Raw genomic sequence first — 27,505 nt, forward strand, 5'->3', positions numbered from 1 at the left:
GCAGGTTTCATATATTTATTCAAGTGATTCAACTATAGAATGAAGTATTTTTTAGCATTATGAAATACAATGTTTTGAAATCTTTTTTCCCTGCAATTTTTAGAATCCTGAAGAGATTCTCTTATCTGAAGTACTTCATGCATTCAGGTATTTTGCATGATGTCGGATGTGATCAGTAATAAAGCTTGCAATGAAGTAGTAGCTATGATCATAACCCTAGAAGACAAAACAGAGAAATAAGACATTTACCTACCATTCAGAAACATTAATATTAGGGACATTAAATATACCTATCATGTCATCTAATTTGCTTTAAGTAGTCAAAATATTATAATGAGGAAAGTTTATAATCAAAATCAAGTTTATACTGTACTTCAACACTATCACCAAATATTAAAAGAGCAGCAAAAATATGAAGAAAAATTAAACACTTGGCACAGCCTAGTTTCTAGATGCCGCCATTTATATGCAAAAGAAGGAAAAAACACATTAATTAAATGTACAAAATAAACATGTGATCATATCAACAAGGATTAAAGAATCAGAATTTAGAGACCTTAGAAACAGAGACAAGAAGTCTCAACTCACAAAAGAAACACTAACATCAGTAAAAGAAGGAATGTTAGAACGCAAAATGAGCATACATAAATGATATAGAGAATGAACACAAAAATACCCCAATGCTCTATCCTTGGGAAGTCAAACAGAGCCATCATAAATAATGTGAAGAATTTAATTTCCTACACAGTAAAAGCATATGATATCTCTATTTAAGAAAAAAGAAATAATTCATTAAACTCAGATATCCTTTAACAATAAACCAAACTGGGTAAATAGTAAAACTCTTTTGAAAACTAACATGAAACAGAAAATGTAAATGTGCCAAGTAGTTGAGTTGAAACAGGTATCGATCTAACTGGCTAATTAAAACCACTGATACAGGTAAATGGAGAGGTAATCCTTCTCTTCTTGTCTTGTCCTCTGAGTACAAGACAAGAAGTAGCTTTTGAAGGAAAAAGAAAAAATATTCAGGTGGGAAGAACCTAAGGGTGTTGAACACCAGATAATTTTTGAGACAGCCCCTCAAAAACATTATTAAAATATAAAGTGGGATAAACTGAAACGTAAAACATTTTTAAGTTTTTAACTGAATTTACTGAATGGTCTCTATTGGGGAGAAAATGGGAATTTTTCTAAGTCCTTAAGAAACAAAAATAGACCTAATAAAAATATCACCCGGGTTTCAGGGAACCCTAAGGTTTTGATGAATCAGTAAATGTTCTCAATCTCTTACTTCCAGAGGTAGGTACGCAATGTACATCCCAGGGACGACAGTTAATAAAGAGTTCTGGTTTAAAGTTGTCAAAGTAACTTGAAAGCAATCTGTCTTCTATTTTCTGTGGCCAAACTATGGAAGTGAATATGATAGAAATGTTATCAAAATTCAGGATGAGCTTTGGAATTATTTGGTTTCACATCTCTCAATGATTAGACAAGTCCCAGTTAGTTAAATTTAGAGCTAAAAGATAGTTTCTTATATAAAGAAACTTGAATAAAAGTATTTTCCACCCATGTAATTCTTTAATTATTAAGAGGTTAAACAAGCCCATGATTTTCATAGCCATAAAACCTGTGAAATACAGTACCAAACAGTACCTGCCATTTTTCACAGATGAAAAGATGGATCTGACTGAAAATAGGCACAGATGCAAGCAAACAGATGCCTCAAAACACTTGTGTAACAAAACCCTAATGTGACTGAGTTTGCTATATTTTTATGCTTAGTTTCACTATGTTCAGTGCCTTGCACAGTTTTAGGCCCATAGTGAGTAGTCACCATTATTGTTGTCATTATTTATTGTTATTTAATTAGAGAAATCCCAGGTGAAATGCGCTGTTCTCTTGCAGATAACCCCTGAGCACTCAAAAAATGAGTTTTGAGTGCTCAGGGGTTATCTGCAAGAGAACAGCGCATTTCACCTAAAACACAAAGCAAATATCCTTAACTTCCATAATGTATTTAATGAAAGATCCATCTTTATGAGAAAATAGAAATGACAGTCATGAGGGACCAAGGAAGATTTTCTAAAAATATCAACATAAAGGCAAGAGAACAGAAGATAACATAGGAACTAAACTCAAGGACCGTGGACTTAAAGAGGATTTTATGAATTTGACCTCAAACGCAAGGGAAGTAAAAGTTAAAATAAATGAATGGGACTACATCAAACTAAAAAGCTTCTGCTCAGCAAAAGAAATTGTCAACAAGGTAAAAAGACAACCATCCAAATGGGAAAATATATTTGCAAGCAACGCCTCCAATAATATACAAAGAACTCATACAGCTCAATAACATCAAAAAAACAAACGATTCAATCAAAAAATGGGCATAGGACCTGAACAGACACTTTTCTCTAGGGGACATACAAATGGCCAACAAATATATGAAAAGATGCTCAACATCGCTAGCTATTAGGGAAACGCAAATCAAAACCACCATGAGATACCATCTCACACCTGTTAGAATAGCTATAATCAACAGGACAAGTAATAACAAATGTTGGAGAGGATACAGAGAAAAAGGGACCCTCATGCACTGCTGGTGGGACTACAAATTGGTACAGCCACTATGGAAAACAGCATGGAGGTGCCTCAAAAAACTAAGAATTGATCTACTGTATGATCCAGCAATCCCTCTACTGGACATTTACCTCAAAGACTTGAAAACCCATATCCAAAAAGATATTTGCACACCGATGCTCATAGCACCATTATTCACAGTGGCCAGGACATGGAAGCAACTGAAGTGTCCTACAATAGACAACTGGATAAAGAAGCTTTGGCACATATATACCATGGACTATTACTCAGCTATGAGAAGAGATGAAACGCTGCCATTTGCGACAACATGGATGGACCTCGAGATAATCATGCTAAGCAAAATAAGCCAGAAAGGAAAAGTTAAAAATCACAGGATATCACTTATATGCGGGATATAAACCTAAAAGCAACAAATGAACAGGACAGAGACTCATGGATATGGATTATAGACTAGTGGTTACCAGAGGGTAGGAGTTGGGGGAGGGAGGAGGTAGACAGGGTAAAGGAGGTCAAATATGTGGTGACAGAAAGAAATCTAACTATGGGAGGTGAACACAAAGTGTAAATATATATATGCCTTATTGTTAAAGTGTACAGCTGAAACTTATTGGATTTTGTTAACCAATGTTACCATACAAAATAAATAAAAATAAAAATTAAAAAGGTAAATTTCAAAACAAAAAGGCAAGAGAACACATTTGAACTACTGGTGTTCTGGTAGATAAAAGATGCTTATATAATTAGAGTTAATTATGTCATTCTTGATTAGTTTCAAGTTCTATTAATCAATAAAAAATGGAGGTGGCTCCTTTCATTATATTGAGTCAGTTTGGTAGGTTAAGCGGCTGTGTGATTATATACATTTAGTGACACTCAGAAGGGCTTTACTCTCCTCTTCTACCTCACACTTTAAATGGAAAAATCCTCGATCATAAAATTCTGACTCTTAAAGAGTATAAAAAGAAATGAACATATTTTTCAATCTTCACTCAATTTTCGGAAAAGCAGAAGTGCTCCAGCAGCTAGGATGAACATTTATTCTAAGAGGCAGTTTTTTCCTACATATTTTCCAGATCCAATTGGAAACGCTCAGATATGAATCCTTGGGTAAGTCTCATCAGAGAACAAAGACTGTTGAAAGATATTCATTTGTTTACTTAATAAGCACTTTCCAAGAGTCTACGTATTAGACAATTGTGCTAAGCATGGGGATACAGGGATGAGTGAGAGATCCCTGCATTTCTGAAGATCTGTGCCATGTTCTTACTCTTCTCTAACAAGCAGGTACAGAGGCCAAAACAATCTTTGAATCTTCATAAGAGGGCTGGAGACTTGAGAAGGTAGCATAGCCTTTCTTTGATGTTGTTTCTGGAAGTTTCCATTAGGTAACTGAATTTTTTTCCTCACTATGCAACTTCAATAATTGAAAATAAGACATAACAGGCCTTCCCTCGTTAGACTAAGATTTGAACTTTGTATACTATCAGAATTCTGATACCTGTACTTTTCAATTTAGATTTGCTGAAGCTAAAAAAGAAAAAATATTATATGAGGCAATATCCAATAAATATCCCTATGCACTACCTTTCCCTCTCAATTTTTTGGACAGTTGATAGAATATAAATATAGATTGTGAGCATTTAAACCATTAAAAAGAGGTAAAGATGAAGTTGGGAATACCATGTACATGATTAGAATAATATTTCTTCCACTTTAGATCACTTATTTATATAACCCCGTTATTTTCAGCTTACTTAACAGTTCACAGTTCCCATTTCATGAAGAACTACAGTTTTATTGTACTTATAATCAAATGATAAAGCAGATAAGACTCTCAGATGTGAGATAACCTGAAGTCAATGGAAGGCAGCTTGAAAAATCTGAAAGTAGACTCTCTGGAGCCACTGCCCAGGCATGTCCATTCAGGTGCCTACTCAATTACAGCAAACCTAAACATAATCTGCTTCAGATGACTGTGTAGTTCACTCTTAACCTGACCTTGATGGAAATAAAGTAAACAGAAATTGCACTTGGGCTAAAGATTGTGACTGGGGATTTCAATACTTTCTCACTTTTTTTTTTTAAGAATTGAAATGCTTTGTCTTGACTTAGTAAGTATAGCCAACTATGTTTTCAGTTGCCTGCGATATAAACATTTTAGAAATAAATGTTAACTTATTTTTTCCCTTTGAGAATTTAATCAGTGTCCTAACTCTATGCTGTTTCTATAACAAACTCCAGAGATTTTTCAGTCTTTGTTAGAAGGCATAAAGTTTGTTGTAGTAACAGGATTTCCTGGCGCAGCCTTGGGGGAAGCAGAAGAGGCATCCAGTATCACTAACGCCAAAAAGTTAGTCATTCGGAAAGAAACATGGTTTGTTATGTCACTTATAGCTATCGTTAGTACAGTTAAACACACTGCTGTTATTTATAATCAAATTGGTATCTGGATTTCTCGAGGTTGGTTATTAATCTAAAAAATTCTATAACTTAAAGATGGATACTCAAGAAACAAGGAGGTAGATATAATGTATTTTATATATAGTTTGCCTATTCAAAATAGCAGAAAGATTTAAAAAAATGGGGAAATTGCTAAGATATGCTGCATAAATTAGACAGGTAGTAGGTTATGTATAATTTCTCCTTGTGCTAGCTCTAATTTCAATCCTTTGCTCCTCAGGAGAATTGCTTCACCTTGCTTGGGAATGGTTATACAGATGATAAGAGGGCAGTATTTGCAGTCTAATGACCTTGCTTCCAGTTGTGGTTCCATCATATACTAGCTGCGTGATCTTAGATAAGTAGGTTACTTTCCTGAGCCTGTCTCCTCATCTGTAAAACAGGTATACAGGAACCATATGTGGAAACCCACAGCAAATGTCATACTTAATGGTAAAAAACTGAAAGTTTTTCCTCTCAGGTCAGGAACAAGACAAGGATGCCCCCTTTTGCCACTTCTATTTAACATAGTATTGGAAGTTCTAGCCAGAGCAATTAGGCAAGAGAAAGAAATAAAAGGCATCCAAATTAAAAAGAAAGAGGTAAAATTATCTCTGTTCACTGATGATATAATTCTACATGCAGAAAACCCTAAATATTCCAAAAAATAAACTGTTAGAATAAACGAATTCAGCAAAATGGCAGGATTCTAAGTCAACACACACACTAAAAATCAGTTGCATATCTATGCATTAACAATGAATAATCTGAAAAGAGAATTATGAAAACCTTAATAGTAGTATTAAGGCTGCTTAGGAATTAACTTAACCGAGGAGGTGAAAGACCTACACAGTGAAAACTACAAAACATTGCTGAAAGAAATGAAAGACGACACAATAAAATGGAAACACATCTCATATACATGGATTGGAAGACAATATTGGTAAGATGTCAATACTATCCATAGCAATCTATAGAGTCAATGCAATCTCTATCAAAATCCCAATAATATTTTTTTCAGGATGGAAAAAACTCATCGTAAAATTCATATGGGATCTCAAGGGACCCTGAATAGCCAAAACAATCATCAAATCATATAAGTGATAAGGTACTAATATCCAGAATATAGAGAGAACTTGTAAAACTCAGCAACAAAAAGCAACCCAATCAGAAAATGGGCAAAGGACTTGAACAATACTTCTTCAAAGATATACAATGGCCTACCTATAAGCACACAAAAAGATGCCCAACATCACTAACAAATTAAAAACCATAATGAGCTATCACCTTGCACTACCAAAAAAAATAGAAAGAAAGAAAGAAAGAAAGAAAGAAAGAAAGAAAGAAAGAAAGAAAGAAAGAAAGAAAGAAAGAAAGAAAAAACAAAGAAAGAAAGAAAAAGACAGAAAGAGAAATAAAAAAAAAATAATAAAGAAAAGAACTATTGGCAAGGATGTGCAGAAACTGTAATCCTTATGCACTGTTGGTGGAACTGTAAAATGGTACAGCCACTATGGAAAACAGTATGAAGGTTCCTCAAAAAATTAAAAATAGAATCACCATATGATCCAACATTCCACTTCTGGGTATATATTGAAAAGAACTGAAAGCAGGGTCTTGAAGAAATATTTGTACACCCATATTTATTAGTGCATTATTCACAATAGCTAAAACATGGAAACAACCCCAGTGTCCACTGACAGATGAATGGATAACCATAATATACATACGACGGAATATTGTTCAGCCTTAAAAAGGCAGGGAATTCTGACACATGCTACGGCATGGCTGGACCTTGAGAACATTATGCTAAGTGAACTAAGCCAGTAACACAAAAACAAATACTGTATGATTCTACTTTAAGACAGTCAAAATCACAGAAATGGAAAGTAGAATGGTGGTTGCCAAGGTGAGGGGAGAGGAAAAATGGGGAGTTAGTGTTTAATGGGTATAGTTTCAATTTTTCAAGATGAAAAGAGTTATGAAGGTGGGTCAGTAGTGATGGCTGCAAAACATTATGAATGTGTTTAATACCAATGAACTGTACACTTAAAATAGTTAATGGTAAAATTTATGTATGGTATTGTACAATTTTAAAAACTGAAAAACAAAACAAAATCAGCAGATGGACAGAAAGGAATGGTCTTTCATTTGGTCATATAAAGATAAAATAACCTAATGCGTGAAAACATCTTGTAAACGATAATGTGCCACATTCCACACTGATCTAGATTTATTTGAACATTTATCAAAATTACATGTTTTAGATCAATGTGCTGACATTACCCTTAAACATGAATAAAAATGCTTTTAAACAATCAGAATTATGTATAATTTTCAGTATTCATTTTTCATCCTGAAATATTTTATTTATATTATGTTCCAAAGCTTACAAATAAATTAAAAATAAAAAATTTCTTTAATTACAACTGGATTAGCATAGAGTTAGGTGAGTAGTAAATAGTCAAAAATATTTTTGTCAAGGAAAATTTGCAAATCAACTGAAATTCAGTAATTAGATTAACAACTAAAAGAAACTGAAGAAGATACAAAGATATGGAAAGATATTCCATGTTCTCAGAGTAGAAGAATCAACATAGTTAAAATGACCTTATTACCTATACAGATTTAATGCACTCTCCATCAAAATTCCATTGGCATTTTAAAAAGAAATAGAACAAAAAAATCATCAGATTTGTATGAAGCACAAAAGACCCTGAATAGCCAATACAATCTTGAGAAAAAAGAATGAGGCTGGAGGTATCACTCACTCTGCCTGACTTCAAATTACACTATAAAGTGACAGTAATCAAAATGGTATGGTATTGGCAGAAAGACAGACACACAGACCAGTGGAACAAATTGAGAGTCCAGAAGTAAACCCTCATATATATGGGCAAATAATTTTCGACAAAGGAGCCAAAAACATACAATGGAGAAAGAAGGAAAGCCTCTTCAATAAATGGTACATGTAAAACTGGAAAGCCACATGCAAAAGAATGAAGCTAGACTGTTGTCTACCACTACACACCAAAATTAACTCAAAATAAATCAAGGACCTGAATATAAGACCTGAAACAATAAGTTGCATAGAAGAAAACATAGGAACTAAACTCAAGGGCCTTGGACTTAAAGAGGATTTTATGAATTTGACCTCAAAGGCAAGGCAAGTAAAAGCAAAAATAAACGAATGGGACTACATCAAACTGAAAAGCTTCTGCACAGCAAAAGTTAAACCATCAACAACGCAAAAAACCATCTGAATGAGAGAATATATTTACAAACGTCTCTGATAAGGGCCTAATATCCAAAATATACAAAGAACTCATACAACTCAACAATAAAACAATCCAATTAAAAAATGGGCAGAGGATCTGAACAGACACTTCTCCCAAGAAGATATGCAAATGGCCAACAAACATATGAAAAGATACTCAACCTCATTAGCTATTCGAGAAATACAAATCAAAACCACAATGAGATACCACCTCAAACCTGCTAGAATGGCTATCATCAATAGGACATGTAAAATAACAAGTGCTGGAGAGGTTGTGGGTAAAAAGGAACCCTCATACACTGTTGGTGGGAATGCAGATTGGTATAGTCACTACGGAAAACAGTATGGATGTTCCTCAAAAAACTAAGAATTGATCTACCATCTGATCCAGCAAGCTCTCTCCTGGGTATTTACCCCCAAAACCTGAAAACATTTATCCACAAAGATACATGCACCCCAATGTTCATAGCAGCATTATTCACAGTGGCCAGGACATGGAAGCAACTGAAGAGACCTACAATAGATGATTGGATAAAGAAGATGTGGTACATATATATAATGGAATATTACTGAACCATGAGAACAGATAAAATACTGCCATTTGCAACAACATGGATGGATCTTAAGATAATCATGCTAAGCAAAATAAGTCAGACAGGAAAAGTTAAAAACCATATGATTTCACTCACATGAGATATAAAATTGAAAGCAACAAACAAACATGACAAAGAGAGACTCAGACACACAATAGTTTAGTGGTTACCAGAGGGAAAGGGGTTGGGGGAGGTAGACAGGGGTAAAAGGGGTCAAATATTCGGTAATAGAAAGAAATCTAACTATGGGTGGTGAACACACAATGCAATATATATGACATACCGTTGAATTGTACACTTGAAACTTATTAGATTTCATAGATCGCCCCAATAATTTTTAATTAAAAAAAGGAAATTCAGTAATTATTCTTAAACAAATAGAAATACCAAGTAGCAAAACGGAGAGATTAACATCTAACTCAAACAATATAAAGTGCATATGTGTGTTTGAGAGAAACAATACACAGCTTCTGAGGCTAAGATGTATGCATAAATTAAGGTGGAAGCTTAGCCCTAGTAAAAAACATCTTACTAGAGGTACATTTCAAAGACTAAAATAAAATTTAAAACATGCTTAAAATCTTGCTTTTTAATAGTTATTTAGAACAAGCTAAGGCTTCCTAGTACTTGCCTCTTGTAATCTAAAAACGACAGGGATTTTCTTTTCTGTACACGCAGCTATGAAATTATCAGGTAGTAACTGTCCATCTGAAAGAAACTGGTCATCTTTTCCTTGATCAATTAGTATGTCCAGTTGAGAACCTGGATAGGACTTCACAAGATGGGTAGCATCATAAGCCTATAAAAAGAGGAGAAATACTGAAAAACAAATTTAAAAGTGTTCAGAAAGATATTCTTCAGAATATACTATACTAGAACCAAATAGAAATTTAAAGTCATTTAAGCTATAAAGCTGATTAAATTGGAAATAAGCTTTTAAGATGGCTTAAAATCTGACGTGACTGGTTTTTATTTACAAGGTTTTCAGAACTCTGGTTCCCAATGATAGCCTCTTCTCTACTTTCAAGCAGTCTCAGACCAGTGGTAAGAATCCTATCATCTCAAGCATTCTTTATAGTATATCCTTTTCTCTTCTAAACCTTTAAGGTTCTTAATGGTCTATCAACTCCGTAAATAAAAAAAAAAAAACATAACTCTTTTCCTTGAAAATCTCTCTACAAATTGACCATTTCTTCTAACTCTATTATCTTTTTCTATTTCCAAATATTCTCTATTTCAAATAAATAGTCTATTTTTGGTCTCTTCATTTTAGCTCTAATTCCAGACATAAATACATTCAGCCTTATTTTTTGCCATTTATTGAACAGCATGAAATGTCTATCTCCATGAACTTTCAGAAAGACTTGATTTTAATAATCTGAATCATATTAACAACTCCTCAAAATTATCTGAGAAGCTGCCATTAGTTACAATTATATTTTTTACCATCCACCTTTAAATAGTCTTGATTTCAGATCTATTCTCTAACCACAACTTTTATGCTTTGATGAAGACAAACAAAAACACAAATTATTTCCCCTTTAAATACCATGCTTTTTAAGACTTAAATCTTAAAAGGAGTGAAAAGGGACTTATAAAGTTCAACTAGTTGTTAAGTTCTATGATTCCATCATTCTGTATGCCCTCCTTATTGCAACAGTAAGTTAAATAACAGCCTAAACAAAGTATAATTAAGATAATAAAATCCACTGCCACTTGGAGAAAAACTGTGTAATTAGATCCCTTATAGTTTATCTGTGCCTCTACCTCCCTCTTCCTTCTCTCAATCAGTTGTTTTTTTTTTTTTTACCTAACTCTTCTATTAGACCATAAACACCCTGTGGACAGGAAAGGGTCATCACCTTTGTGACGTAAGATCTCAAACTGCATAGACTAAGCACATGGTGAGAACGCAAAATACGAATGTGCACTGTCAGTTCTCAAAGTATCTAAATTAATCTTTTCAGCACTATTCCAATATAATAAAAATCTAAGCCTAAAAACAAAACTCTAATCTAGTGAGTGAAGAATTAACTCTCCAATGTGTTAGAATTTCAACGACCTATCTTAAACAAAATAGAGGTCCATATGTAAATAACCCTGAAAATACAAGACAGAAAGGTTTTTTTCCCCACTCTAGTATTTCCTACTTGTTAACTTTACATGTGATGAATTCATTTGTGAAATATTCACTCTTGGTAGAGTTTGCAAATGGCCCATTTCTACACAAGACTAAAATGTGTCTCAGAAGAGCCATTTTTATTTTCATTTTGAAGCATCTGATCTCATGTTTGAAAAAGCAATCTTGCTATTGAGAATAGTCTCATCAATGTACATTACAAAATATCTATTTTTAAAGATCTTTTTGTTTTTTTGTTAGAAAATAAACTGAACTTATATTTTATTCCACTATTTTGTCTTTGTAATGAATAGTCCTGTTTCAGTTTTGGCTATTTTTCTCCCCTGTGGACTGGGGAGTAGATAGGGGGCCTGGTTGGATTTTCAACCCAGAACCATCTCTTCCTTGCTGAAGCAATCTGCAGCCTGGTTCTGGACTTTGCTTTTTTTTTGGACTTTGTTTTCAGATCTGATGTGACTGGGATCCCTTTGTGTCCTGGGCAGCAGTAGTGCTCCACCATCAAGTATCAGCTTCAGACACCTCACAGAACCGATGGAAATCAATGCTCTGATACACTTTGATGTCGTCAATGGTTCCAGGAAAAGTGGTTCCTCACAAGAGCAAGGCAAAGAGGACCACGCAAGCCCGGGCATGGTAGCTGTGATCCACACAACTTTCCCAGAAGTCTTCATTCCCTTCCACAAGTTTAAGTAGTACAGGACGATGACCAGCAGCAGGCAGGATATGGGCTGCCACTAGGGAGGGTCCAGGTCATGGATGCAGCAGCTCTCATGGAGGTACAGCACACTGCACTTGGAGAGAGGAAGGTGGGGGTCCTAGAGGGGCACTGCCTCCCCACCCAGAATGGTAATTGGACAGCTGAGCTGGCCCAGAGACCTGCCCTCCCCAACTCCACACAGCAAAAAGGACTCAGCAGGGCAGGACCAGAGACTCCACCCAGAAAGGCCAGGCCTACCAGCCCTAGCTGAGGTGCAGGGTCCACCCTTGAGGTAAGCGGAGAAGATGGGTGTGACATGCTGGGAACTCACAGAGGCCCAGCCCTGGCCTCCCTAATTTGGTGCTGGGGCGACAGCAGGGGACCTTGGGTCTTTGAAGAAGGAGCTGCAGAAGCTAGAGGAAAGCTGCTCAGTGATGCAGTGACCGCTGCTGCGCATGGAAGCTCTAGGGTACCTCTGCAGGGGTGAGGCTAAGAGGACTCGGAGCAACACAGCATGACACACAGGCGCCTGCCTTGTTCCCTGAGAGTGACCACCTACCACAACCATGTAAAAAGGAGATGAACGTGATAGCCAGTAGAGCACATCCTGTGGGCCACACAGGAGCCGGGGTATTTTCCACACAGTATCTCATTAAATCCTCCTGACAGCCTGTGGGGAAGGTGGTCCCAGTCGTGTCCACCATGCACCTGCAGCCTCACTGTCCCAAGCAGACTGTAAATGGGAGCTGACTACAGGCTGTGCTGCTGCCCGGACAGCAGCAGAGTCACACTGTGAAAGGAGCTGTCACCACCCAGGTTTGCTGAGTCTAAAGGAGATGACCCTGACACCTGTGGGAGAATGCCACAGATCGTGCTTTCAGGAGCTTTCCACAGCTTCAGGTGTCACAGTACTATGTTGGAGTAGCTTGAGTCCTCAAAGTTCAGGATCACAGTCATATGACAGGAGAGGTGTGAGGGACACAAGAGCCCAGCACAATACTCTGGACCTCCCCAGCACTTGGGCACAGCCAGGTTAGCCAGACGGGCAGATGCTACACCCTCCTGACACTGCCATCTTCTCTTCTTTGTAGGGCACAAACCTTGGGGTGAAGTGACAGGAGTCTCCCCATGCTGTCCATTGCAGGCACAGCATGAGGTCTGTGAGATGGGGCCCTGGGCAGAAAGAGGAGGCACTGCTGGCATGCTGCTCAGCCTGCTGTGCCCTCCCGCTCTCCTGGGGGCCTGCCTTTCCCAGGGCCTGCCTTCTTGAGGTCTGCGTTCCCTTAAAGACTTTTAAATTTGGAATTTACAATTCAAATCTGAGATCTGCTGGATTTTGAAATAGGTACACAAAATAATTAAAAAGCCAGGTCTTGTGGTTCTTACTGTACAACTGGGCATATAGTTAATAAACGGCAAGTCTAAACTTTGTAATAATATGTGATATTTTTAGTAATGCTAATATAGAAGTAATGTTCATTTAAAATTAAACATATAAATTGACCATTAGCAGGAAAAAAAATGTAGTCTCAGAATATTTGCCGTAATTCAACACAATTAGAAAGCAGGGATTTTGCTACTGTTATATGTCTACACTTGTTAATTATTTTAACTTTGGATCCTTGAGTGGGCTAGGAATATAATATCTGTAGTGTACAGCTTTTAATCAAATTTAAAAACTTCAGAATGATACTGAGACAACCATCTAGCACCTACCTTCCATTTATTTAGATCTGTTCCCAAATATCCACTAAAGGCCTTTTTGCCCCAAGGACAGAGCACTGGATTGCAAATTGGAGCAAATGCTGACACAGACTGCAGAATCAAAAGAAATTTAGAAACAAGTTATATGTTGCTAAATCAAATATAAAGAGATATTTGCAACTTGCTTATAAACTCTGATTTGCCATGAAAACCCCTGTGAACAATTTTCCTTTTGCTATACTGGAGGTCTCACCATAACACCATTTCCTTTGTGTGTTCTACTAAGAGAGCTAAAGCAAAGCAATACAAAGCAATACATCACATTTTCATTAAGGTACAAATCGAAGTTTATATTCAGAGTTTCCACTCCTTTTTTCCACTTAAAATTAATGTGTAGTAATATAAAACAGTTCATGACTACCTTTCTGAACATGCCAAAAAGCGATGAACGCCCTTAAACATGGCAGAATTTTTAATACAATATAATTTTGTGTTGTGTGCAATGTTTTTTTGTCACTGGATGAGGTGCAGAGAGTGTGAGAGTGCTTATCAATGTTAGGTTTTTTTAAAAAACAAAAAAGTTGAAATAAATTTCATTTTCTCCCTCAAACACAATAAATTGCCTTATGCACAAAAATCGAAAATAAAACTTATTTTAAAAACCTGCTGTCATGCCATGAATTAATTTAACTTTACAATAAAGCTTACTAAAAGGAAAATATTTGGTGCCACAGCAAGAAACTGCTATGAGAAATATTTTCATTTCTCAGTGACATACCTCAAATGATTAAGAAGTTTTTCCTAAGGGAAGAAAACGGATTAAACAAATCTCGAGGTCTGTGGTAGCCCTGTTACTTTAAAGACAGAAGCAGTCTTAAGATGATCACTGCTTCAACATTTCCTTTTCAACACTATGGTATGCTGCTCTGCACAGTATGACACTTTAAACATATTGGTTATTCCAACCTGGTTTATTTAAACAAATAAAAAGTAAAGCTTTAAAGCTTCAAATAAATAAATAGAAAGTCTGAGAGTTATATTTTTCAATCAATTTGCATTCCAATTTTCATTAGAGGCAATAAGAACAGAGAATTCTCAAACTTTTGCGAATCATGGATATTTTCTCCCTTAGAAATTCAAAATTAACTATACAAAGATAGTCTTGGTAAATATACAAATGGTACATATTGCCACAATAACATTTAGGAAAGAAAATGCCTAGAAAACTAGTTTGAATTGAAGCAATGAAATATAAGATACAATTTATAATACTTCCAATATATCAACAAGAAACCACTGTAACTGAATTCTTATGCTCCTGATTCTGTAGCATACATTGTGTGGTCAAATTTAATACTCCTCCTTCATAACCTCTTGAAATTCCCAAGACTTCTAGAAAAGATTAGTTCCAATACTACAATAATATCCTAATTTCAATCTTTGACAGTTCCTAATATTATATTATCCAAGAAAGATATTTGTCACTAGAAGCTTAGGTAATCTTACTTTGTATTTTCCAGGATTCTTTAAAGCACAAATCAGAGCTCCATGGCCTCCCATGGAGTGGCCAAAAATAGACATCCTCTGGGGGTCCACTGGAAAACTGGCATTTATCAGTTGGGGAAGCTAGAAAAAATTTAATAGTGTGATAAAAGATACGAGAAAAAGTTTAGACTTTTACAAAGTTATATAAAATAATTACACAATCAGCACTTCTAACTCAGTCTTATAATGGCATGAACTAGTAAAGATTTAAAAAAAAATCTCAGGTGACAATGTAATTAATACATCACTGCAGAATACACGGTACATCTTCATCAGAAAGCAACTTTGGCAAGATGCAGAAAGAATCTTTAAAATGTCCTAAACTTTTGTTCTAATAGTTTCACTTCTTGGAATCTATTCTAAGGGAAAAGTCCTTAAGGGAAAGAATTATACAAAAATAATAAATGTAGTAATATGTATTATAGTAAAAAAAAATATATAAAAACATAAATAGCTTACATTAGGAAAAAGTAAATTATGGCATATGACAGAATATTATACAATTATTAAAATTATGTTACAAATAGATCAGAATTTTGGAAAATATTTTGAAACTAAAAAAAACAAGATAAAATAAGTTTTACAATTATATGATATAAAAAAATCTGGAATATACCAAAACATAGTTATTGCTTGGAACTATGGATGACTAAACTTCTATATTATTGTTTCTGAATTTTTATAATATAGTATATATTAACAATTAAAATCATGTAAAATTTTTAAAATGCATAAACTGCACATGAATATTATTAATAAAAGTAATGCTTTACCACTTTATACTTTCTAATTAAGCCTTGATTAATCACTATAAAATGTGTCTGAATGAACCAGCTGCCAGAGAAATAAAAAGTGCACATAGGAATCAATATAATTATTAAATTCTTTAAAGTTAAACTCTTTCAAATTTAATTAACTTAGCGTTAATTAAAATGGCTGTAAATAGGATTATAGTACTAGTAAACTTTGGAATTTTCATAATTATTATTACATAGTTAATAAATATGTACTAAGTAGATTCAACAATACTGTACTCTAGTTTAAAATTCTCAGGACTAAAAGGACTTTGTGTCCAAAATCAAGCTTTTGGCAGTCATCAATTAATAATTACAATATAAATTAAATTACCTCCTCTGTTACATAAGAGTACATTCTGTAGTTAGTTTTCCAAGGATCTTCAGTGGCATCCACATAAAACCCAGCACCAGTGCCAAAGTCCCAGCTCTCATCTTCTCCTTTAATATTGCAGCCGCCTATCAAGGAAAAACCTTGTGGTTTCATCTACTGTGTCATAATGGCCCATATTTAATATATTTTTAAATGAATCTAAAAGTTCATTTGTATTAAAGCTGTTCACCAAATATCGTGGGCTCTTTCTCTGCCTTTTAGGGCACGTACATCCTGGCCCTCTTGGGCCCTGTGACTAGTTCTAGCCAATGAGGTGAAAGAGGGAATGCCCTACCAGCCTGGGGTATTCACTGCCAAGGTGAGTACACCGGCTTTCCTCCTATGTTTTTGAACATATACTTCCTTACTTTGTTTTATCTGTCAAAGGGATTATATCTTCTTTTTATCTTTCAGAAATGTTGAGATTCCTTATCTGATGATCCTCCCCCATTACCAACTTAGGTAATTCTCTTTGTCACTGTGGTCTTAGAAGGAGAGAGAGACAAATGCTTGTGCTCAATTCACTATCATGAACTGAAAATGTCTCCTTATATTCTTTGAAATTATTCTATCATGTTTCCTCTATTTATCCATTCCTCGCTGGGATTTTCTTGTATTCTTTTTTATTAGGTTTTATTTTATATACTTGCATGTAGTTAAAAAGTCAACTACTGGGATTTTGAATAGAATTATAGTAATATGCAGAGTAATTTGAAGGAAATGACCTCTTCATAATGTTCAGTCTACCCATCCAGGAACATGAGATTTTTACATCTATTAAAATCTTTATTTATTATCTTTAGCAAATTTTGATTTATAAAAAATAAACCTGCATATTTTTAAAGTTTATTCCTAAGGATTTTTGTATTTTTGATGCTATTTTGGATTAAAATTTTTATTACATTTTTAACCAGACATGTCTTGTTTTTGTGTAACATGGCCTGTGAAAGGAAATGCACTACTTTGCAAGGTCAGCCATTGATTTAATTTCTGGATAGTTTTAGCTGCCATTTATATTCCATTGCCTGACACTTCTAAGGTCACAAAACGAGTTTTAACTATCTGATGGATTAAGTTCTCCCATGTTTGATATTCTCATTTCTCTAATGTAAACATTCTAATATTTATATTAAAACTAATACTTGTTTAACTATGTGATTATTTGTTAACTGAGATGAGACATAATTATCATATGACAAAAATTTACCTATGAAACAAAAAATCTATGCACCTGCATGTCATTTTGATACCAGTGTCAATAAATATTAATCAAATTGTTCTGAAGCCTCTTAACTTGTAAAATTAGAACAGAAAAACTATTGCCCCTCATCAGAATGATGTCAGGAGTAAAATTCACAGGAAAATGTGTATAGCATGGCATTTGAGTCATGATGCCACTTGAAAGATAAAGATAATAGCAAAAATATGAAACGGATATTATAGAGTACGTATTAATCCACTTGTAACTTAGTCTTAAAGATTTATATTTTTACAAAGATCTCCGGAACAAGAACACTTACGAGGGCTGGTATCTGGAGCAATGACAACAAGGCCATGTTCTGAGGCAGCCTGATGATAACCGGATTTTGATATAAAGTTCTGTTCTGTACAAGTTAAACCTGAAAATAAAAAATATTATGTCATGCTATATTGCAAAGAGTTATAAACTTTAACCTTTTTAAAATACAGGAAAACAATCTCACTTGATATTATCAAAAATCTTATTTTTTGGAAACAATTCTGAAGAAGACACTAAGGTTCCTGTTATAAAATTTATAACAATATTAATCTAAGATCTGTCATAGGTTAAATGCTCCCACAGCTGTCCTTTAAAAATCACTCACTAAAGTTTCAAAATCCTCAGGACCATATGTGTTTAGGAATTCAGAATTTCTCAAGTTGTAGAACAGCAATATGGAACATAAAACAAATGTTATTAAACCCTAGTGAGGTGTCATCAAACATGCTAATCTGAAACATGTTACTATTCCTATATCAAAACAAAGATATTGACAATAAGTGAGGTAATATTATAATGGCCATCATAATACACATAATTTAATATTTTTATATACAAGTAGTTCACAGCAACAAAATTCACCCTACTCATCTTAGTATTCCTCAATGTACTGAGAGAGTAATGGTCATCATATACCCTCCTTAAATTGAGTTTTAGCCCCAGTTTTTACAACTGTTTCTGTCATTTTTCCTACCACTATGCTTTTTAGTTGTGTGATAGAAACGACTTAATTCTAGGAGTCTAACACTATAACAATGTGAGAATGGCCAAGAATATACTAGCAATAGATGCCTGAGCTAAACAGCACCTAACCCAACAGCCCTTTTCCAGTGGCTAATGATAGATATCCCACTACATCTAATAATTAGCAATGTCAAAGCTTACTGATATGTATGATGCAATATGAATTAGCTACAGAACACTTTTACAGTTCCTATCTATCCCCTAACAGTCAGCACAGACACTTATGAAATGATTTCCCAAGAAAGAACTGTTAAATTAATAATTATAAAATATAAAGTTATAAGTATCACTGGATAAAGTGTTATGGGAGTTTATGGTTAAATAAACTGTTAAGATGTACACTTTCACTAGATATGGCAAGAGAACAAGGTCCTGGTTTGTCCACCATGTTCCTTTCCAGTACATCTTCCAGAGATACTAGAGCCATATCATGGTGGAGAACTGCCCCAAATATTGATAAAAGGTCAGTAATTTTGCTGACCTTAACATAAATATGTTCAAAGGAGGCAGGGTAATAGTATAGAGAACATGGGTTTTGGATTTCAGACAGGATCTGGTTCTAAATGTCACTCAGTCACTTATTAGCTAAACAAAATTAGGCAAGCAACTCAAATATTCTGAGCCTCAGTTCTTTCATTTGAAAAATGGGCATAATATTGTCTATTTTTACCTTCTAAGATGGCTGTGAAGATTAAATGTGATAACATATAAAGAGCTTCTAATTGTGTCTGGGATATAGTACAATGTCTTGAACTTGGGGAAGGTGACGACGCTGTTTGGAGACCAGAGAAAACAAATTTTTTTTTTCTAGTTAGAATACAAATCAAAGAATACAAATTCTCTGATTAAGGTAGTAAGGAGTAAATTGCAGACTTATAGAAATGAACATAATTCTACTAGTAGGATTACTCTTAAGAGTATGGAAATGGTTATTAATTAATATCTACTTGATCGACTATACTTATTCCATATGAAGAGCTGTTATTTTTTTTTTTAAGAACTTTATTGAGGTATAAGATGCCATACAATTCAACTATTTAAAGTGTATACCTCAATGAGTTAGTATACTGATAATTAGGCAACCATCACCACTATCTAATTTTAAGACATTTTCATCACCCCCAAAAGAAATCCCATACCCAGTTAGCAGACACTCCTCATTTTCTCCTACCTCCTTCCCTTTAGTCCACTAGTCTACTTTTGTCTTTATAAATTTGCCTATTACGGGCATTTCATATAAATGAAATTTAACAGTCTTTTGTGATTGGCTTTTTTCACTTAGCATAAAGTTCTCAAGGTTCATTATGTCATCTGTAGCATCTTTGAGGACTTCATTACTTTTTATGTTGCATGTTAGATTATCTGGATATATCACATTTTAATTATCATTTCATCAACTGATGAACCTTGGTCTGTTTTCACTTTTTTTGCTATTATAAATAATGTATAATATACAAACATTTGTGTGTGAGTTTTGGCTAATAAAGGACTGTTTTGAAGATTACCCTGATCTGGGAAAGATGCAAAACACTACATCCAGACCATCTTCTAGAATTTCAGTTTGAACGTTTTGATTTCAGTTAATTTATTAATTTTAAAAATATAACAAATGATATAACCTTTGTTATTGTTTTCCTTCAACTTTAGGGAAGGAAACCTAAAATTCTTTTGTTGTTATTTCTCAAGTGTACTGGTCATTTTTACCTTTTCTTAGAAAATCAAGACTTAATTTCCAATCTGTTCATCATCATCTAAGGAAACTGTCCTGTCATTTGATGTAAATAATCATTCTATTTTTTATACTCATAAAGCTCAATATGTCTTAATAGATTTCAATTTTGGTTAGGAATTTAGGGTCTTAGTATTACACAATACTATGGTAGTTCTGATCTGGGTTATTATTCTTTTAACCAAGAGATAGGACTTAAGTAGCTCTGTCCAGAAACAAAAAGCAAAAAGAACAGGAGAAAAGACTAAATACACCTCTGGGCTATGAGTCAGAAGACTTGTTCACCCCATAATGTAATCTTGGGCAATATATAATTTCTCTGGGCTTATAATATATTTTATATGATTTCTAAGAACTTTTTACCTATAAAATATTGTTTCTAAAACAATTAAATATGTAATTTTGGTATTGCTGCTTCTGCAATACCCAAATGCTTTTTTTAATTAAAATTAGGGTGATATTAATAAAATCAAATGAGTTTCAAGTGTACAATTCAACAGTATGTTGTATATATACTGCATTGTGTATTCACCACCCATAGTTAGATTTCCTTCTGTCACCGAATATTTGACCCCTTTTGCTCCTACCTCCCCTCTCTCCTCCTTCCCTCTGGTAATCACTAAACTGTAGTCTGTGTCTATGAGTCTGTTTGTTTATCGTTTGTTCCTTTCAGTTTTATATCCCACGTATGAGTGAAATCATATGGTTTTCAATGTTTTCTGACTTATTTCACTTAGCATGATTATCTCAAGATCCATTCATGTTGTCACAAATGCCAGTATTTTATCTGTTCTCATGGCTCAGTAATATTCCGTTGTATATGCGTACTGCATCTTTTTTATCCAATCACTTATTGTAGGACACTTCGGTTGCTTCCATGTCCTGGCTACTGTGAATAATGCTATGAACACTGGGGTGCATTTATCTTTGTGGATAAATGTCTTCAGCTTTTTGGGGTAAATATCCAGGAAATAGATTGCTGGATCCGATGGTAGATCGATTCTTAGTTTTTTGAGGAACCTCCATACTGTTTTCCATAGTGGTTGTGCCAATCTACATTCCCGCCAGTACTGTATGAGGGTTGTTTTTGCCTACAACCCCTCCAACATTTATTACATGTCCTGTTGATAATAGACATTCTAACAGGTGTGAAGTGGTATCTCATTATGGTTTTGATCTGCATTTCCCTAAGAGCTAGTGAGGGTAAGCATCTTTACATGTCTGTGACCATTTGCATATCTTCTTGGGAGAAGTGTCTGTTCAGATCCTTTGCCCATTTTTTAATTGGATTGTTTTATTGTTGAGTTATATGAGTTCTTTGTATATTTTGGATACTAGGCCCTTATCAGAGGCATTTGCAAATACATTCTTTCAGACGGTTCCTTTTTGCCTTGTTGAGTTTCTTTTGCTGTGCAAAAGCTTTTTAGTTTGATATGGTCCCATTCATTTATTTTTGTTTTTACTTGCCTTGCCTTTGAGGTCAAATTCATAAAATCCTCTCTAAATCCAAGGTCCATGAGTTTAGTACCTATGTTTTCTTCTATGCAACTTATTGTTTCAGGTCTTATATTTAGGTCCTTAATCTATTTTGAGTTAATTTTGGTGTGTGGTACTAGACAACAATCTAGGTTCATTTTTGGCATGTGGCTTTTCAGTTTTCCCAGCACTATATATCAAAGATGCTCTCCTATCTCCATTGTGTGTTTTTGGTTCCTTTGTCGAAAATTATTTGCCCCTATCTGTGGGAGTTGACTTCTGGACTCTCAATACTGTTTTTCTGTCAATACCATGCCATTTTGATTAGTCACTTTACAGTGTAATCTGAAGTCAGGCAGAGTGATATCTCTAGCGTGTTCTTTTTTCTCAGGATGGCTTTGGCTATTAGGGGTATGCTTCCACACAAATCTGATTTTTGGTTCTATTTTGATGGGGACTGCATTCAATCTGTATAATGCTTTAGCTAATAAGGTCATTTTAACTATGTTGATTCTTTCAATCCAAGAACATGGAATATCTTTTCATTTCTTTATGTCTTTTCAATTTCTTTTAATAATGTCTTATAGTTTTCAGTAAAAAGGTCCTTCACATTTATGCCTGGGTATTTTAATACCCAATGTTCTTCTAGCAAAATTGTTTTGCTTTTTTTCAATCATAGAAATGGGTTGTTGAGTTAAAATCAGATCGGCATTTAGTTTTTACCTTTTAAAATGTAATATCTATTCTCATGTTTAAAGACTGGCTTATCCTTGATGAACATAGATAAGGGAGAATTTATTAAATCAAGTCATACGAAGCAATTTTAAGGAAACAAAGATAGCACTCTATGACATAATTTGGTTTCTCTGAGCCTCTCCTTGTAATGTTTGCTTCCAAAGATGAAGTGCCAACATGTTGTGAAAGAAATGTTATCATAGAGGTTCAACACTACTGGTGGCAAAACTTTACTTTCTTATTATCCATTCTACAGCCTTTATTATTTACCACTAATTGAGAAGCATTACTGTTATTTCTGACTTTCCAGACTTGCCAGAGAAGATCAATGTAGCACAATTAAAGTATTCCAGACAATACTATAAAAAGTTATTTGTCTGTGGTTTCAAATTAGCGTATCATGAGTGTCCTGGTTTTACTTAATATTGTTCTGAGTGGTAAAATCTCTATAAGAAATGCTTGGGTAGGTATAAACTACGTAAATAACTTTTCTAAGATTTTGCTATTGAGTCCAGAACTTTACATTCTCTGTTAAATTACTTACTCTCATTGAAAAAGAAGTGAAATAAATGTAATTCAATAAGTCTAAAATTATTCTCAAGATCAAGTAAGAAGAGACTATGACAGGCTCCTAAAGTCTTTTATAAATGGCCCAGAAAGCACACCAATAAGTCAAGATAGAAGAGTAAGATAAGCCAGTTAAAAAGAAAAAGAAATTCCTTTATAAAACTCAAATGCATAACACCTACCAGACAGCCAGTATAGAGCAGGGCATTTTCCAGTTTCTGCCTTTGGTGGTAAGTAGACAGCAAATTTCATTTTGCAGTTCAGTTCAACACTGTAATTTTAAGTCACAACGACAACAACAACAAAATCAACGCTCCTTATTTGTCAAGACAGAAAGATAAAATAAATGACTTAATGTCCAAAATAAGTGATCCTACCAACATTTAAGGAATATATCTTAGACCTTAAAGAAAGAATGGGGCCAACTCAGCATTGTTATCTATTAACCAATCTGAGCCTATGCTGTGCACAAAACATAGTCATTCTCGGCAGAATAAATTAAAAGAATAAATGTAATATCCTCAATGTAGCACCAATATTATTAAAAGAAAAACTGCTTCTATTTCTTAAACAATGTATGAAATTTTATAAAAAAATAAATTATAAAGGTCTTAAATTACATGTTTGCTCATAGGCACTGAAATGTACTACTACATCCTTAAGTTGCTCTTCATCACTAATATTTTATTAGAATCACCAACATCATGGCTAGATAATTTTGATAGAAAACACAGGTATTTTACATGTAAACAATAATTCATGCAACAATGATCTTCATGGGCTTATTTAAAAAATCAGAAAGATGGAAGCAGAATGAGAGAAAATAGTATCTTCTTAGTTACCTGTCATGTTCAAAAACCTTCTGCAATCCCCCAAAGCACTTGTTGCTGGAAATCTGTTTCAATGCCATTCTTTTCCTATTAGTGAAGATTAATCTCATTAATTTCTAGAGAATTAGTTCTTGAAAATTTTGAAATAAAACTAATTTCAGATAAACTATCCAAACATACAAATGTATTTCACCTAGAATTTTTCTTCGCATACTAATTATTTCTAATAAATATTAAGAGACTAACTTTCATTCACACATTTTCACTTGTTACTCACTTTAAAAAACTTTAGTACTTTGGTATGTCATTACCAATTTATTAACAAGCTGTGTGTGTGTGTGTGTGTGTGTGTGGAATGTCCCAAAGTCTTTTTAGAAAGAGGCAGAATAAGTTACTAATTTATTACATTAGAAAATTAAAAATTGTTAATTGCTTGCCTATTAACTGTAATAAAAGAGTCAAGGAATTGGTATGACTGATTATGGTTGACTGTAAATGGGAGAAAAGTGATGAAACAATAATGATTTTGATAATAACAGGTAACATTTATTGAACATTTACAGCGTGATAGGCACTTTTCTATATGCTAAACAAGATCAAATTACTCAACCTATGAATTTTTTTAAGAAACTTATACACAACTTTTAAATCAGTTTCCCTTTTGAAAAAAACAAGTAAAACATAAGGCTATTCTAGGTGAATTAAAAGTGCAGCTTGTCAATAAGAAATTATGAAGTTTGGTAATTTTTTTTCTCAAACAGATCTTTTAAATTTTCATAAATAATTTAAAACTTAAATGTTAAACTACCACACAGTATTCTTAATACAAAAAAATTGTAAAACCATCTTTATCATAAGTGCCTACTGAGTAAAGAGGATTGATTCTGATTTGTATCTCTCAAAGAAAGATTCCCTTCCCCTCATTATAAATCAGTAAGCTGTGTACACTAAATAAAAAATATCAGGAATAGATATTACCATTCTGGTGGTCTTCTCAGTAAAATGTTCTACTATTAGCCGATCAGTTGTAGTGTTTGGGTTACTCCTCAAGGATATATAACAATAATCTTAAAAAGCGTACTTTGGAGATATCTTTGCAAAATTTTAAATAAGATTAGTTTCGATCCTACCTTTAAGTAATCTCCTCAATAAATACACTTAGCTTTGCGTTGGAAAGCTGGTATTTGAACCACAAATTGTGACATCAGAGCCCATACTCTTTGCTGCTATGTTCTTCTGCCTCCCCAGAGTTTTGAAATACTCTAAGATTGACTGAAGTACTATACTTACAGAGAATTCATCTTTTACTCATAGGTTTATGATTTTAATATGTAAAAGATAAATTCTTAAACAAACTGCTCATTAGATGTTATTATTGAATATTAACTTCAGCTATTATTTAAGATCCTATCTTCAATAATGAACAGAGATAAATGCATAAGTTTAACATATACATGAGACCAAGGAATAAAATTTATTTCGTGAATTATTCTACAAGGAAATCCTATTTTCTTCAACCTAGCTGGGACTACTATGTCTGCTTTTCCAAAACATGGTACATTGAGCCTATATCTAGTACATAGGAAGTACCTAATAATCATTTGTTGAATTACCAATCATGTGAAAGTTTTAAAAATTAGCTCTTCCTTTATCTCTATTATTCGATACTTTGTTATTCATCTGTTTTATTAAACTACAACTAATCTGTTTCCTCTATTCTTTGAATGTTCTTTAATTAAAATTCAAAATCAAATACTTTTCATTTGGCCAGAGAAAACAAAGTTAAAATACTGTTTTTCAAATCGTAGAATAAATTAAGAAAATAAAAGCTTTTAAAGTTTTTTTTCATCAACCACCCATTTTAGAAACCAGCTTTAATTATAAATCCAGAAAAATTAGGCTCAATAAGAAATATAACATAAGAACTAGATATGATGTATCATGATTTTTATGATATTCTACACCACGATTTACATTTTTTATTAAAATTTTTTGGGAAAATAATGTTTCAAACCAAGTTATTAGATTTCTCATTTAACTTTCTGAGTTATATATGAGAAATAAAACTTAAATTTACCTGTCCAATACTACTTGCTTTTTTGTCTGTACCAAAGGGTGGATGATTCTGAAAAAAAAAAAAAAAAGACCAAGTGGTTTATAAATGGGACATACTTTTCACAGCAAAGGTTATACAGACATGCATAGACTACACGTTCTCAACAGAGACATTTTCTTCTCCTGAGGTAGGTGACTGTCTACCTTGGATATGAGCAGCCCAGAAAATACAGCTCATGGAACAGCACCAGTATTTCACCTTGGCCTTTTAATAGAATTACCTTAATATTTGTTTTGCCACAAGGCCTGGTGTTTGGTCAAAAACTTTTGCTGGAGTAAGAATAAGAATCCTATAAAGTTTTTTAAAAACTTTCAAATAATTTTTAAAAAATTTAAGTGTCATTTGGAAGTATGACATGTAGTCAGCTCCCAAGAGTAAACAGGAGTGGGGACTGGAAAAGTAGAGAAAGATAAAAAGCCTGGATCTGTATGACCAAGGGGTGTAAGTGGAACTTGCAATGCAGGGAGGAAAACGGAGGGAAGGGATAAAGACTTAAGGACTACTGGGGTTGACTAGAAAGAAAGGAACTTGTGAGAAACTGACAGGGCTTATGAATGATGCTCAAGTGATCGATACAAACAAACAGATAAAACTGACATACTAAGTGTCATCTGTCTTATAAACATTTCATTTAGGTTTTAGAACAGCTTTTGTGGGTGAAATAGGGTGATAGAGTAGGACAGAATAACAAAAAACGTTAACAACTCCCTTCCTAAGATAAACCCCAAAACAAAAAACAATTTCACAGTGCCGGTGGGAGTTACACAATTTTCCTAGAAAGTCAATAAAATGAACATCAATATTCTTAGGAAAGCTTCTCTCAGTGCATTGTACATGCCAAATCATGAGGTAAAACCTAGAGGAAGTGGTCTTTATTCACAAAGCACAAAATCCTGAAAAGGTCCAATTGTCAAATCTTATTTTTCTTCCCATTACTTACTGAAGCTACATATCAACCACCTTCAGAACTCTGTTCTCTGTATTTTTACCCATTCTTTCCTTCTTCCCATGAGTCCCCAAAACCTGTGTTTTTGCTCTCATTCCTTTGGATTTTGATTTCTTCATTTTCAGTGTGTCCCACTCCACCGGCTATTAACAACCTGCACAGGTCTCCCCAATATCACTGTTTTATGACACTGCTGAGCAACGCTTTACTCAAATCCTCTCCTCAGTGAAAACTCAGGATCTGGCGTTTTCTCTTCCACTCTGTCTCTTTCTCCTCCCGTGGGCCTTTCCTTTTCCCCTCCAAGCGCCCTGGGTTACACATTTTTTTCGAAGCTCAGTGCAGGAAAAGGAATTCGGGACGAGGCGCGGCGCCTCGCGACAAGGTCCTCGCCCTCCTGCCACAGCTCGGTCGTGTGAGGGATCCCGCGCCACAGTTTCCGCGCTCCCTCCTCCGGGACTCACCGCCAGAGTCTGCGTCCGCCCAGACCAGGCCCCGCCGTGTCGCCTGTGCAGACCGACACCCGGGCAGGCCTAGGACCTCTGGGCCTCTGCGTACACCCAGTCTTACCAGGAGCGGCGGCGACGTCGGCGACGTCGGCGGCGTGGACAGAATTCGTAGGACCCGAAAGGCGGAACCTCAACATGGCCGCGCGAGCCAAGTCTCGGCCCCGCCCCCTTCGG

General features: G+C 34.5%; 1 protein-coding gene across 2 annotated transcripts; it reads right to left on the minus strand.

Annotated features, from left to right (window-relative positions):
• Positions 1-27,505, minus strand: ESD (esterase D). Of its 2 annotated transcripts, none has more exons than XM_039839341.1 (10): positions 27,393-27,505; positions 25,841-25,888; positions 23,776-23,850; positions 23,116-23,204; positions 17,684-17,782; positions 16,125-16,249; positions 14,958-15,077; positions 13,464-13,562; positions 9,542-9,709; positions 1-216 (listed from the first exon to the last, which is right to left on the minus strand). In XM_039839341.1, exons 3-10 carry the CDS (start codon positions 23,841-23,843, stop codon positions 136-138), a joined length of 849 nt encoding a protein of 282 aa, XP_039695275.1. In that variant the 5' UTR covers positions 23,844-23,850; positions 25,841-25,888; positions 27,393-27,505; the 3' UTR covers positions 1-135. The 2 variants fall into 2 exon arrangements, with proteins under 2 accessions (XP_039695275.1, XP_039695274.1); XM_039839340.1 differs by having other exon boundaries at positions 27,287-27,483.

The sequence above is a fragment of the Pteropus medius genome, unplaced genomic scaffold (assembly GCF_902729225.1).
Source record: "Pteropus medius unplaced genomic scaffold, Ma_sr-lr_union100, whole genome shotgun sequence".
NCBI lineage: Eukaryota > Metazoa > Chordata > Mammalia > Chiroptera > Pteropodidae > Pteropus > Pteropus medius.

Coding starts and splice junctions, on each gene's coding strand:
- ESD (XM_039839340.1), bottom strand. CDS start 27,468: ATGTTGAGGTTCCGCCTTTCGGGTCCTACGAATTCTGTCCACGCCGCC. Junction 16,250..17,683: donor TGCTCCAGATACCAGCCCTC/GTAAGTGTTCTT, acceptor TTTCCTTGATAG/GCGGCTGCAATATTAAAGGA. Junction 217..9,541: donor TCGTTTTTAGATTACAAGAG/GCAAGTACTAGG, acceptor TTTGTCTTCTAG/GGTTATGATCATAGCTACTA.